An 11,584-nucleotide genomic window follows, 5' to 3' on the forward strand; every position below is an offset into this window, starting at 1 on the left:
TGTTTCATTTTTATGTGCTTTTATGCAATGATATTTTTTACAAAAAGTGCTTTGGTTTTAACAGAAATAGCTTCTTCAGTTTTTACAGTCAGAATTATTTCATAGTTATGTTGTACAAATAGTCATGTTGCTAGGCTATTAGCCTCAAATCAATTATTTTAATTCCTTACTTTCAGTAATATGAAAATAAATGTTTTGGATCAATTTACAATAACCCTTTTAAGTAGCTATTTAGGGATACTTCAGATATTTTGGCATATAATAAATTGTTATTGTCTAACCATTGAAACAGTAAATGCTATTTTAACTACTGAAATTAAAAAAACTTAAGCCTTTCTAAATTTTGCAGGCTTTGAACTTCATTCAGTAAGTGGAGAGAAAACAAAATGACAATGATATAAAATTAGAAGTAACATGCGTTACTTGAACAGGAGATGAACAGATTTCCCTTTTGAATGAGTTTTGTTTGTGCCTGTAAATTATTAGTTTTTCATGCATCTGGGAATAAGCAATAGTAATTAGTTCTTTTAAATGTGCTGAATAGCATTAGGCACATGGAAGCCATTTTATCTGCCTTGTAAACTGTATATCCAATAATGTTTTATTAAACAAAATCCTTGTAGTTCAAGAACTCAATTATAACTAATCTTGAGTCATGGTAGGGAAACACTTTTATAATAGATAAATCTTAGCTTTTAGTACCAGAGAGCTCTTTTTAGAAATGGAAGTTCAGAGGAAACTGAATTCAGAGGAACTTCTGAAAGCTAGAAGAATTGAGTAAAGAGGCTCCCTTACAGTCTGAACTCATGTGCATTTTTAATTTTTTTTTGTTTTAATTTTTTAAAAATTTTTATTTTATTCTTCCAGATATGTATTCTGTGTGAACTGAAATATACAGTCTGGAGTAGTGCAAAATCTCATTTGTGACTACATACATATTAGGAGCATGATTTTGGAGCACTAGCTTGTTCTGATTCTGTGGTTGAAGCTAGGATTCTGGATGCAGTAATGTGAGGTACTCTATGAAAGGCAAGTAGTTCAGTAATCTAAAGAGATATTTCTAATTGTGTGTTCAAAGGTGTTTGGTATGGATGTGGAGTTTTCCAGTTGATGGCTTTTTTATTTCTATTAGATGTTATCTACTGTAGAAAATAGACACATGAGCACCTGAAAGTTAATTTTATTCCTTGCTGTGTTTAAGTAGTACTTGATAATTATTTTTTCGTATAAAATTCAAGAGCTTTGTTAAGACAATGTTTCTTTCCTCTTTAATTATGCTGTTATGGTTGTCTAGGAAAATGTATTTATGCTGTACTGAGCTCAAAAGTGACAACAGGGTACTTGAGGCACTGCACAAGTATGTTTCCTCACTGTATCCAGCCTCTTCTGCCTTGTCTGCATGAGTAAGTAGAACTGCAGTGAAATCCTTCCATGTGGGACCCAGAAGTTCCTGTAATGAAAAGCAAATCTTAGATAGTTATCTCTTATTTCTTTTCCCCACTCCCATTTCATACACTTAGTACATTAACAGACCAATTACATGGATGGGTTTTTTTCCTGGCAGTAATCCAGGTCATGCTATCCGAGTTGCTGAAATTTCTGGGTCTTTTTTCTCCTTTCCAAGACATTGACATCCACCTTCAGTGGAAATACGTGGTCATGCAGTACTAGCAGTTCTCTGTTCCCTGACTACAGATGTTAACAGAATGTCTCCAGTTTAAAAGTGTTCATGTAAATAAGGAAAAATAGTTGCTTAGCCATGCCACACGTTAGTTTGAAATCAGTAGTTACCACATAATCCATATTGCTACGCTGTTAACAGCTCTTCGAAAAAAGTTTTTTGAAAAACACTGGATCACCTTTTGTTGAAAAAATAAATGATGAATTTCTATGTAACATCAACTTCAGTTCCAGCTGTGATCCATAAAACTGAACTATTCTTAGCAATTCAGGAAAAACACAAATCAAGTGCATCACCCTAAATAATGGGCCAGAGCGTTTGTCTTCAATTTCGGTGATTTATCTGATGGAGGAGAATGGAGAGAACAAGCTGCTTTTCTGGCAGTAAGTACAGAAAAATTTAATAGGAATAAGAGAGGTTGGGCTTTAATTTACAGGTGTAAATGAAATTACAACTTTGGTGCAATCCTGCTAACTCCTATATGACAAGAAGCCTACCTTGGTGATGAAGGACACTCTGCAGTGATCTTGACTCTGTAACCTAAATGCTAAGATACATAAAACTACTTTAAAGGATGTCTGTCCACTTCCAAGATAAGTTGGGTGTTAAGAAGATCTGGTGTATTGATATTGATTCACCTGTTTTAGGCAGTAGGGATGAAAAATACTGAATGCATACAAAATTTTGCCTTAAGCTGCCTAAGGAATTCTTGGGTTATCAGTTTCAGAAAGAGAGGATAGAGCTTCAATTTGCTGAGGACTCAATTACAATGTTGGTTCTGAAATTAACATCTGCCACTCTCAATTCATTAGTCTGTTGTTGGAAAAAAAATATTTCACTTTTGCAGTCACCTCTTCTGTAGCTATTGTCACCTGAAGAGTTGCCATTAGGGCAGAGACTTCTGTTTATTTTTTGGTTACCTGGATGAGCTGAACTGTGTCACTGCTTTCATCTGGACACAGAGGCAGGTCAGACCTCAGGACCAAGAGAGCCAAGTGCAGGCCTTCCTCTCCAAAGTGGTGAGCCAAGGCTGCTCTCACCGTGTCTCTCACTTGCTCTTTGCTCAGAGCAGTGTGAGGGTAGCTTGGAGTGTCCAGTACTCGAACGCGGAGAGCTGACTCACAGCCATTTCTCCGTATGAGCCCCAAAATGCGGCCGCTGCGTCCGAGGCTGCAGCACGTAGTCACAGAGCTGGGGGAGAGACGGCTCTCAAAGTCTGAGCTGCCCAACAGGCTGTTCCCAGCAGCACTTTTGCCAGTCTGAGTTTTTCCAAGGACAACAAGGTTGATGCTCATCTCATTGCTGTCTGCCATTGTCTGCGCTTTTATCCACAAACCTGTCACTGAATACAAATAACATAAGATATTTCAGTAACTTTGGGGAGGGGGAAAAAAAAAGAGGCAAGAATTTCCAATATTCAATGTCTTTTGAGTGTTTTTCCCTGCCTGAAATGTGAAAAGAGTTTTAGGAAGAAGCAAAATAGAGCTAAGGAGAGGCAACAGAGAAGGGAGGAGTTGGGAAACAGCTGTGGAAAACACTGTTGCCATTCTGAGAGAGTAGTAGGTTAGGAAAAGGAGGCAAACTAGGGAAGGAAGAAGAGAATGGTGACAAATGGGTGCTGCTGTTATTGACAATGTTTCAGGATGTAAATATTTACTTGTTTTAGGAAAAAGAAGTGAATAATCAAGGAGAAGTAGATTCTAAGGGAGCACTTTTTCACAGCAGAGAACAGCTTAGAATATGTCTTTCATCAGCTACTACTGATGTTGAAATAGACAGTAGTCTGAAAGGGCTTTCTGATGCAGATAAATCCAAGTATGTCAATTTAAAAAAAAAAAAAAAAAGGAAGAGCTGAAATAGCCAATCTCATGAAGAGGAGATTTTGGAAATGTATACTAAACCAGCTTATTAGCACATTTAGTGGAAAAATATATAGACTAGTGGATAGAGAGGAGAGTTGGCTTGGTATCATTTCCAGTTACTCTAATTGTTCATAAATAAAAATTTTCATTCTCTTTGTACTTTTCTCTAATCCAGTATCTGAAGGGGTTTTAGTGCATGTTAAACATCTAACAGGAAGATTGGTTATTTGACTAAATCGAGATGTGTTTCAGAAGGTAAAACCATAGTAGCAAAGAGTGGATTTTAATTTTCTGTGACATGTGAGCTTCAGAAAGAGGTTTTTTTTGTTGTTCTTAAGTTACTACGTTTAGGTACTTATAGAGAGATCATGGATAATTTTAGACTGGGATTTCCTGTGATTAATTTATTTAGATTCTTGCTGTGCAATTTAAGCTTTCTCTATCATAATGATTCCATGCCTGAATCAAACTTTTGAAATAGCTTCAATACAACACCAAAGGTGCAAGAGCTGGTAATACACTAATTTTGTTACAGGTGGCGTTAGATATGTACATGATAATCTTCCTTACTGAATTCACAGTGGGGTTTTGTGGATTTTTCATTGATCAATTTCCTTTTAAAAAAGACATCTTATGAAATGGTTGTCTTCAGTTATTCATCAGTCTCGATATGCATTGTATACTTTGTAGCATAATAATAGGAGGTAGTGGACATGGATTTGTCTATTCCTTTTTTAAATCGCAATCAAAGATTTGGGGGTTTTTCCCCTGTAAACAGAATACGCTTAAATACTTAGATTAATTTCATATTGTGTCACTTACCTTATTTTCCCTTAAATTCTTCTTTCATTCAGACTTTGTTCATAAACCACATGTGCAGTGTAGAAAGAAGTTCATATGTGAACTTTGAAACTAACAGCAGTGCCGTACCACGCTGAGACTGTTACGTACACATTAATCTGGTTAATCTATTACTGATAGATCCTCATTCAATTGGGTATGTTTGGTCAGTAATTGGCACTGTTGAATTTTTGTGACTTAGCTGCAAATACTGTTTTTGAAGTCATCTAAGTGATTGTATGATGCTGATATTTTTAAAAGTTACTTGAATTCCACCAGCAGTTAAATGTGCAAGCGATAATGGTGGTAGTGGGACTCCTTTGTATTGCATGTTTTTGAATGTGTCTTCATATATGCATGTGAAGACCAAATGCGCTCTTTCCTATTATTGCAATGAATTATTAATTGCAATATTTTCATAGCACCGTGTAAATCATTTGCAGAGATAAAGATGTTTGCTTAACAAAGATGGATTAAAATAATAACAAATATATTAAAATGCAGAAATTATTTATGAACCAGGAAGAAAACTGAAGGCTTGCAGAACTACTGGTCATGTGCATTAGCTGTTGGCTGTTAGCCTAATACATTTCTCTTGCAAGCATCATTATTTGGCATGCTATAATAGCATTAAAACCAGAGATAAAAAAAAAAGATTGTCCAGAAAGGACCTATCACTTGTTTTTTAGACAATTTTCCACAAGTGGGAAAGTAACTGGTCAGAAAATAAATGCAAATTTAATGCTATAATAGCATTAAAACCAGAGATAAAAAAAAAAGATTGTCCAGAAAGGACCTATCACTTGTTTTTTAGACAATTTTCCACAAGTGGGAAAGTAACTGGTCAGAAAATAAATGCAAATTTGTGCTTTAATGACCAGGTTCTAGTTACAGAATAGAAGAGTGGATGAGCCCATCCTGTCTGTTCACAAGGTTCAGCCATCTCTCCAGCTGTAAATCCCAGGGGGTGCAGGCACAAGTTTACTCCAAGGGTATTAAGATATGTGTCAGTGAGAACATGAATCTGGTATATAAGCTGAATGTGGCGGCAGGAAAAGAGGAATGTGCTTTCCAGAGCCCAGTCCTGCTGGGGACGTTGTCATATGAGGTGTAGTTCTATGTGGGAGCCTGTAAGGGTTGGTTTACCACAGCACCAGGGCTATTCCTGCCAACCACAGCAGTGAAGGGGGACTGAAGCTCCTCTAGAAGCTCATTGTCCTGCTGTGGAGCCACAGGCACAACCAGTGGTCTGGCAGAAGGTAGGAGCTCCTTGTGTAAATTCTCATAGTTCGTCATGAATGAGTTCATCATTTGTCTTACTTGGCTGGAAGTGGCTGTGTAAAAAAATTTGTTACTGAATGTTTTTAAAAGCACACAGACAAGTGCTCTTGAGCCTGCCTAGTCTCGTGAGAAATCAGACATTAAATCTTTCCCTGTATTGTGTGTGCACCTGAGGCAACTTCTGATAGTTTCCACTGCTTTAGACCTCTGTGCTGTGCACAGCCTTTGTGTCTTAAGGCACATTTATGTATAAAGTGTATGGCAAGGTCCTTCATGCGCTAGTGAATAGAAACTCAAGACTGAATGAGGGGTCACTCAATTGCAAAGCAGAAGAGTAGGTCAGTCTCATAAAATTATAGATATTGTAAAATAAAACTCACATGGTTTCTTTAATTTGCCTAGAAATCTTGACTTTGGTTAAACCACCAGTCTCGCTCTGTGTTTTTCATTGTTCCTTTGCACAGTAATGCCCCTCATGACATCTGGGATCATACGTGGCCTAGTAGTCGCATCAAACTAGATAATTTAAGCTGGCATGGACAAGGATTTAGACTACCAAGAAAGCTAGAATACCAGAAGCAGGGGAATGTTGTATGCAAAATACAGCTTGCCCAGCCGGATGCAGAACAGGGCTTTTACAATGGCAAGATGGCTGTAAAATTAAGAGTAGTGTAAATGAGGCACTACCTAAATGAGCTCTAAAATTCGGCTAAGCAAACTTTAAAAAAAAAAAAGGCATTTCTTTCCAGTATTATTATGAATGTAATACAATCCAAGTTGGAACACATCTGGAAGGTGTTACAACAGCATGGGCAGAAGATTTGAAAAAGTTGTCTTCCTGGGAGGATATGACAGGGGAAAAATCAAACTGATTTATATGACACTTGCATGAGCTCTTCAAATGTGGAAAAAGTCCTCCCCAAGGTGGCAGTATCAGCCTGCTCCTCAGGTACTGTAAAACTCAGCTGGGGTCCCCTTGCTCTGCAGTCCTATGCTGAAATAAAATACCAGATCAGAAATGAGCTACACCATTAGAAAACACAGGATAATTACAAGACTCTTCAAGTGTCTCCTGAGATAAGAAATGTAAAAAGCATTAGTCTCTCTTCTTTCACAAGAAACATTTTTACTTTACATATAAAATATGAACAGTGTAGCAGCTTAATTAATGAGTTTGAACATCAGTAGTGGAAAGGTAGCAGTTAAGAAACTGAAGTGTTATTCACTGTTCCTTACATGACTCTTGAAAATCAAGGTCTTTTGCTTTCACTAGCTTTTAAGTTGAGTCAGTGATAATTATTATGAGGCTTTAGATACAAGGTCTTAAAGTCTACTGTCAAAACACCATCTTGTACAGAGTACAATAAAATTGCCTAGGATGCTTTTTAGCACTGCTTGCTTCCAGTGGATAAACTATTTTCTTTTATTTGCTTTGTTTTTATATTTCTTTATTTTTGAAATGGCAAAGAGAAAATCAAAACTGAGCCTATTACAGATTGGCAGGCAGGAAGGGTTCTTGTAACTGATAAAGGAAGCCCTCTACTGCTCCCATGGAAATACCAAGCAAGTCTAGTGAGGAATTTTCAGGAATCTAAGGAAGTAAAATCCCTAATCTAATTGAACATAAGGATCATTTGTGTGTCTAGCATCTTTATTTATCTTTTAAATAAACAAGGCTAAAATAATTTGCAAGTAACCATTAGTTTTGTATCTATCTACAGAGTTAACTAGAGTTGCAATGCATTTTAGTCACATTAGTGTGTAAGCTGCTGTTCTATTGTAGTCCCTGTGATTACCCAGTTGGTTTGCACACACCCTAAACAAGCTCTCCATGATGCTTGTCAGGGTATACCGAGCAGGCTAGATCTTGTAAAACTGAAATAGCAGTTTCTCTTTAGGCACATGGTATCTCTTATGATGTGTCATCTTTCAGTTCCCACGCCTTTCCATCCCTTACAGCTTCTTTCCTGATGTGGGCTCTCATTTTAGCCCAAGATGATGCCATAATAAGTAATTTAAGATGTGCTTTGATGAATTTCTCTTACTTAGAGAAAACCCAGTGAGGCCATTTTATGGATTGCCACACACAAAGAGAGGCTCTTAGCCTGCCCAAACAACATGAGAAATCCAGGAAGGTATGCAGTCCATGTAGTCAGTGTGGCTTCAGTTCTGTTAGATGCGCAATTTCTAAGAAAGAGCAGGCATGTCACTGCTGAGAAAGAAATAGGACAGATTTAGTGATGTTTTCCTTTTGGACTGCATTCACACAAAAATCTTCTGATTCCAAAGGAAGACACATGTAAAGTATACTACATTTTCCTTAAAACACATGATTTTTTTTCCCTTGCTTAATGCAGTCCTTAGTATCCTTAGTATTTTTAAACATAAGTAATCAATTATCAGCAGTCTACAAGATCATGTTTCTTTTTGCAATATAGGTGGCTATGTAGGTTGTGTGCTACTCCATTGGCATTGCTAAGGGGAAAGGAGGTGGGGTGTAGCTGCAGACTAGCATTGCAATTGCACCAGGTTTTGGGCAATGTCTGTTTGTACAACTGTAGAAGCAGCTCCTCAAGTTCCCCTGTACTTATCACAGTTGATTATGGGCTCAGGACAAATACAGCTGGCAGAAAGGCAGATCAAGGACTCGCTTTGTGGTTGAAAGAAAATCAAACAGAACAACCAAAACAGTGAGAACATCAGCTGGACGTTTTTTCCCCCTCTCTATTCTCCAAAGGAGTCACTAAGATCCACAAGATATCTTTGTCCTTCCTTTGCAAATAATAGGCAGCTTCAGATTTGAAAGCAGTAGATTTGACATGCTCATCTGGTAAGAGTCTGCTGTGGAAGTAGCACAGGAATTCCTTCTGTTGGCAGGAATAATATTCCTCTAAGCACTCTGCATTTCCATGTGCTTAGAACAGCACTGTAACAAGCCACAGGAGCAGTGTCTCTTCTTGTTAGTATGGCTTGGTGTGACACGGCTATTCAAAATGTGGGGGAATGCAATGTAAAGTAGGGCATGTCACTGCTTCAGGATGCCAGTTTCTTGATTCTCTTCCTAATCCCCACCTTCTCCATCATTTAACTGATGATTTTCCCCATGGCACCATATCAATTTATATTTTAATATGCAGTGAATGTTTTCAATATACTATATTGTGCTATGCTGTCTCTTGATCAGATTATTTAGAGATGTTTCAACTACTTTGTTTTCACCTGTGTTGCCATGATATGCTTGCCACACTATAAGGGTTGGACCTAAGTCACTAGTGCACTGGTCTGGCTATAGGATTGTGCCACAAGGCTGGCGTGTTTGTGTCTGTTCAAGGCTTCATGTGAAAAATAGAAAATAGCCCAAGAAATTTGGGTGATAGTACAAAGAGGACTATACATATATAAATAATTAAAAACAACAGCAATAAAAATGCCACCAACAAAAAACCCAAATTCATAAACTGTTGGTTGCAAAGGCACACACTTGGGAAAGAAACAATGATCAGAAAGAATGAAAATACAGACTTAAGAAAGAATCCTTTTTCCCTTATACATGCTTGGATGAATTCTGTGACTTGCCTCATACATCTCCTGTTGTAACAACATGAGTCAGGGCACCATACTCATTCACTTTCTTGTGCTTAACCTTCAGAATGTGTCCATGTGTAAAAACATTTTGCCCCTGAGAAAAAAGTCCTGTGAATGGTGAACATATTTGGAAGCTCAGGAAACCCAGATCTGGCTGCTATTTCTGTAACAGTCATTCCCTAATTCTGAGAAGCTGCACAGTTTCTCAGTTTCCTCATCTAAATAATACAGGGAGTATCTACTTCTTTTGAAGATGTGTAGTGGGAGTGATTTAGCTGAAGGGAACAGATTTCTGCACAGCAATAACAGCATTGCTTTCATTAAAAAAAAAAAAAAAAAGTTTTTTTGTCATATTGCACACTGCTCCATAGGGACCCTAATGGCTGAAGACATACTTTGCAAAAATATTCCCATGATGCCTGGAAAGGTTATAATCATTGTAACACTAGTATGCACAGAAGTTGCACTGATGCACGGACTTGAACTGGCCACACTGTTACTCTTAAGCACTCTAATCCTTAAGAGATATTTCATAGAGTGCCAGTAATACAGAGCTTACAAAGTTTCAAGTCAAGGATGTGTAAAAATGACATATTTCTACTCAATAACATGGTATCTGTGTGTTTTCAGGGCAGATTTATTACTTGGTTCCTTTATTTTCTTATGTTCCAGTTTTTCTAGGGTGTTTGTATTTCTATAGGTACAACTTATGTTGAGGACTTCTCTTAAAATACACAATAACTAGCAACTTGATATTTTTTATATTTTATTCTGATTCCAAATCCCTCCTGTCTTCTCTTTGTATACCTTCCCTTTAGAGGCAATGTGCTGAATTGCAAAGAGCGTTTCTTAGAAATACAAGTTTGAGAAAGTGGACTATTAATAAGAAATACTACACTTCTTGGTTTTTATAATCATGATAGCTTGTGGACATCAAACCTGCACAGATGCTTTTTCTATTTCAAAACATTTCAAACAAGCTGAATCCAAGGTTAACTTTCAATATATATCATGATGTTAAGCCACTGAACATGTAATGTCAGAATTATCCTATAAAAGTTGTCTTAAAAGACAATGTCACTTGCTTTGGCAACAGAATTGGAAAAGTGAATTGCTGTAGATAGTTTATTAAAATTCTGATCAGGAAGGAGCACAAAGTATGTGGTTACAGAGCTGGTATGTGGTTTGGGACTGGGAGCCCCACACTCTGTAATTAACTGTCACAAAATAGTGTGAAATTGGAGCTTTTCAAATTGGTGTCATTTCTGCATGAGGGGACAAAAGGAACAAAAATCCCTACCTACCTTTCAGAGTGGAAAGGACATAAGAAATCAGAATGCTTCCTCTCTTCAATGCTATGTGTGTTGTAGCATCTGCAGTGTGTTGCATTCAGGAATGTGTTATATCTATAAATTGTGGAATGTGTCTAGGATCTTTCAGGCCTTGAAGTGTGACAGACTATTACCTTATTCAGTGGCTGGAATTTTGCTGTTGATGCAAAATACAGAGCTGCATCACCACTCACTCTCCTGAAATTAAAGTTTTGTAGGTTTAGAGAAATAAAATTAGTCTGTGCAAATGCTGCAGACCTGAAGCCTACTTACAGAGAGCACTGACATAATTTGGAGCAATGGAAGTCACACTTGAGCTTCAGATACAGCAGAGCACTGAGAAGTTGCAGGATGATTGGACTTTTCCCGGAGTTCCTCCATGGTTTTATATCACTGCTTGGCAGACTTCATCATCTGCACACAGCAGAAGCCTTCTGCTGAGTATCCTCAGATAAAATAGCCCAGGTCCAGCACTCCATGTGGCACACAGAAAATGTGAACCCAGATCTTCCTGATGTCATACACTTTGGTTAAGTCACCAAAACTTAGACGGGAAATTTTAAGGGTAATAGTGATACACAAAGAAACAAATAGGGACTAGAAAAATATTTTCAGAAGTCAATTTACATTGGTTTTTTGTTTTGGGGTTTTTGTTTGTTTGTTTTTCTTGAGGTCTACAAATTCAATGGATTCAAAGTCCTCAAAGTCCTCAAAATCCTCAAAGTCTGGCTATGGCCACCTCCTCCTTTCACCTACTTTCCTCCACATCTCGACTTGGCTTGTTTCCTTCTTGATGTGACAGTCTTTCCTGTCAGAAAGAGCTGGGTGAAACTTTTGCGCATTTGATTCCTTAGTTGACATCAGCCTCTCTGCCTTAAAAGAGAGTTCTTGGGTTCATTTTTTTTTCTTTTTTTCCCCCCACTCTCAGACATCCAGCATCCTGGATAAAGTTTTCTTGATGGTGCTTCCAGTCCTGATGCAAACCTGGACTCCCTGTAGAGAGT

At 37.6% G+C, this 11,584-nt stretch overlaps 1 protein-coding gene across 1 annotated transcript; it reads right to left on the minus strand.

The window, feature by feature from the left end:
* GIMD1 (GIMAP family P-loop NTPase domain containing 1) lies at positions 1-4,445 on the minus strand. Its single transcript, XM_048302812.1, has 3 exons — positions 4,366-4,445; positions 2,602-3,023; positions 1-1,450 (listed from the first exon to the last, which is right to left on the minus strand). Exons 2-3 carry the CDS (start codon positions 2,992-2,994, stop codon positions 1,181-1,183), a joined length of 663 nt encoding a protein of 220 aa, XP_048158769.1. The 5' UTR covers positions 2,995-3,023; positions 4,366-4,445; the 3' UTR covers positions 1-1,180.
* Between the last annotated feature and the right edge of the window lie 7,139 nt (positions 4,446-11,584).

The sequence above is a fragment of the Corvus hawaiiensis genome, chromosome 5 (assembly GCF_020740725.1).
Source record: "Corvus hawaiiensis isolate bCorHaw1 chromosome 5, bCorHaw1.pri.cur, whole genome shotgun sequence".
Classification (NCBI taxonomy): domain Eukaryota; kingdom Metazoa; phylum Chordata; class Aves; order Passeriformes; family Corvidae; genus Corvus; species Corvus hawaiiensis.

What these genes read in the sequence shown, in the direction of transcription:
- GIMD1 (XM_048302812.1), bottom strand. Translation starts at nt 2,994, where the DNA reads ATGGCAGACAGCAATGAGATGAGCATCAACCTTGTTGTCCTTGGAAAA. An exon ending in ACACAGTTCAGCTCATCCAG is followed by an intron (nt 1,451 to 2,601) that starts GTAACCAAAAAA and finishes TTTTCATTACAG; the next exon opens with GAACTTCTGGGTCCCACATG.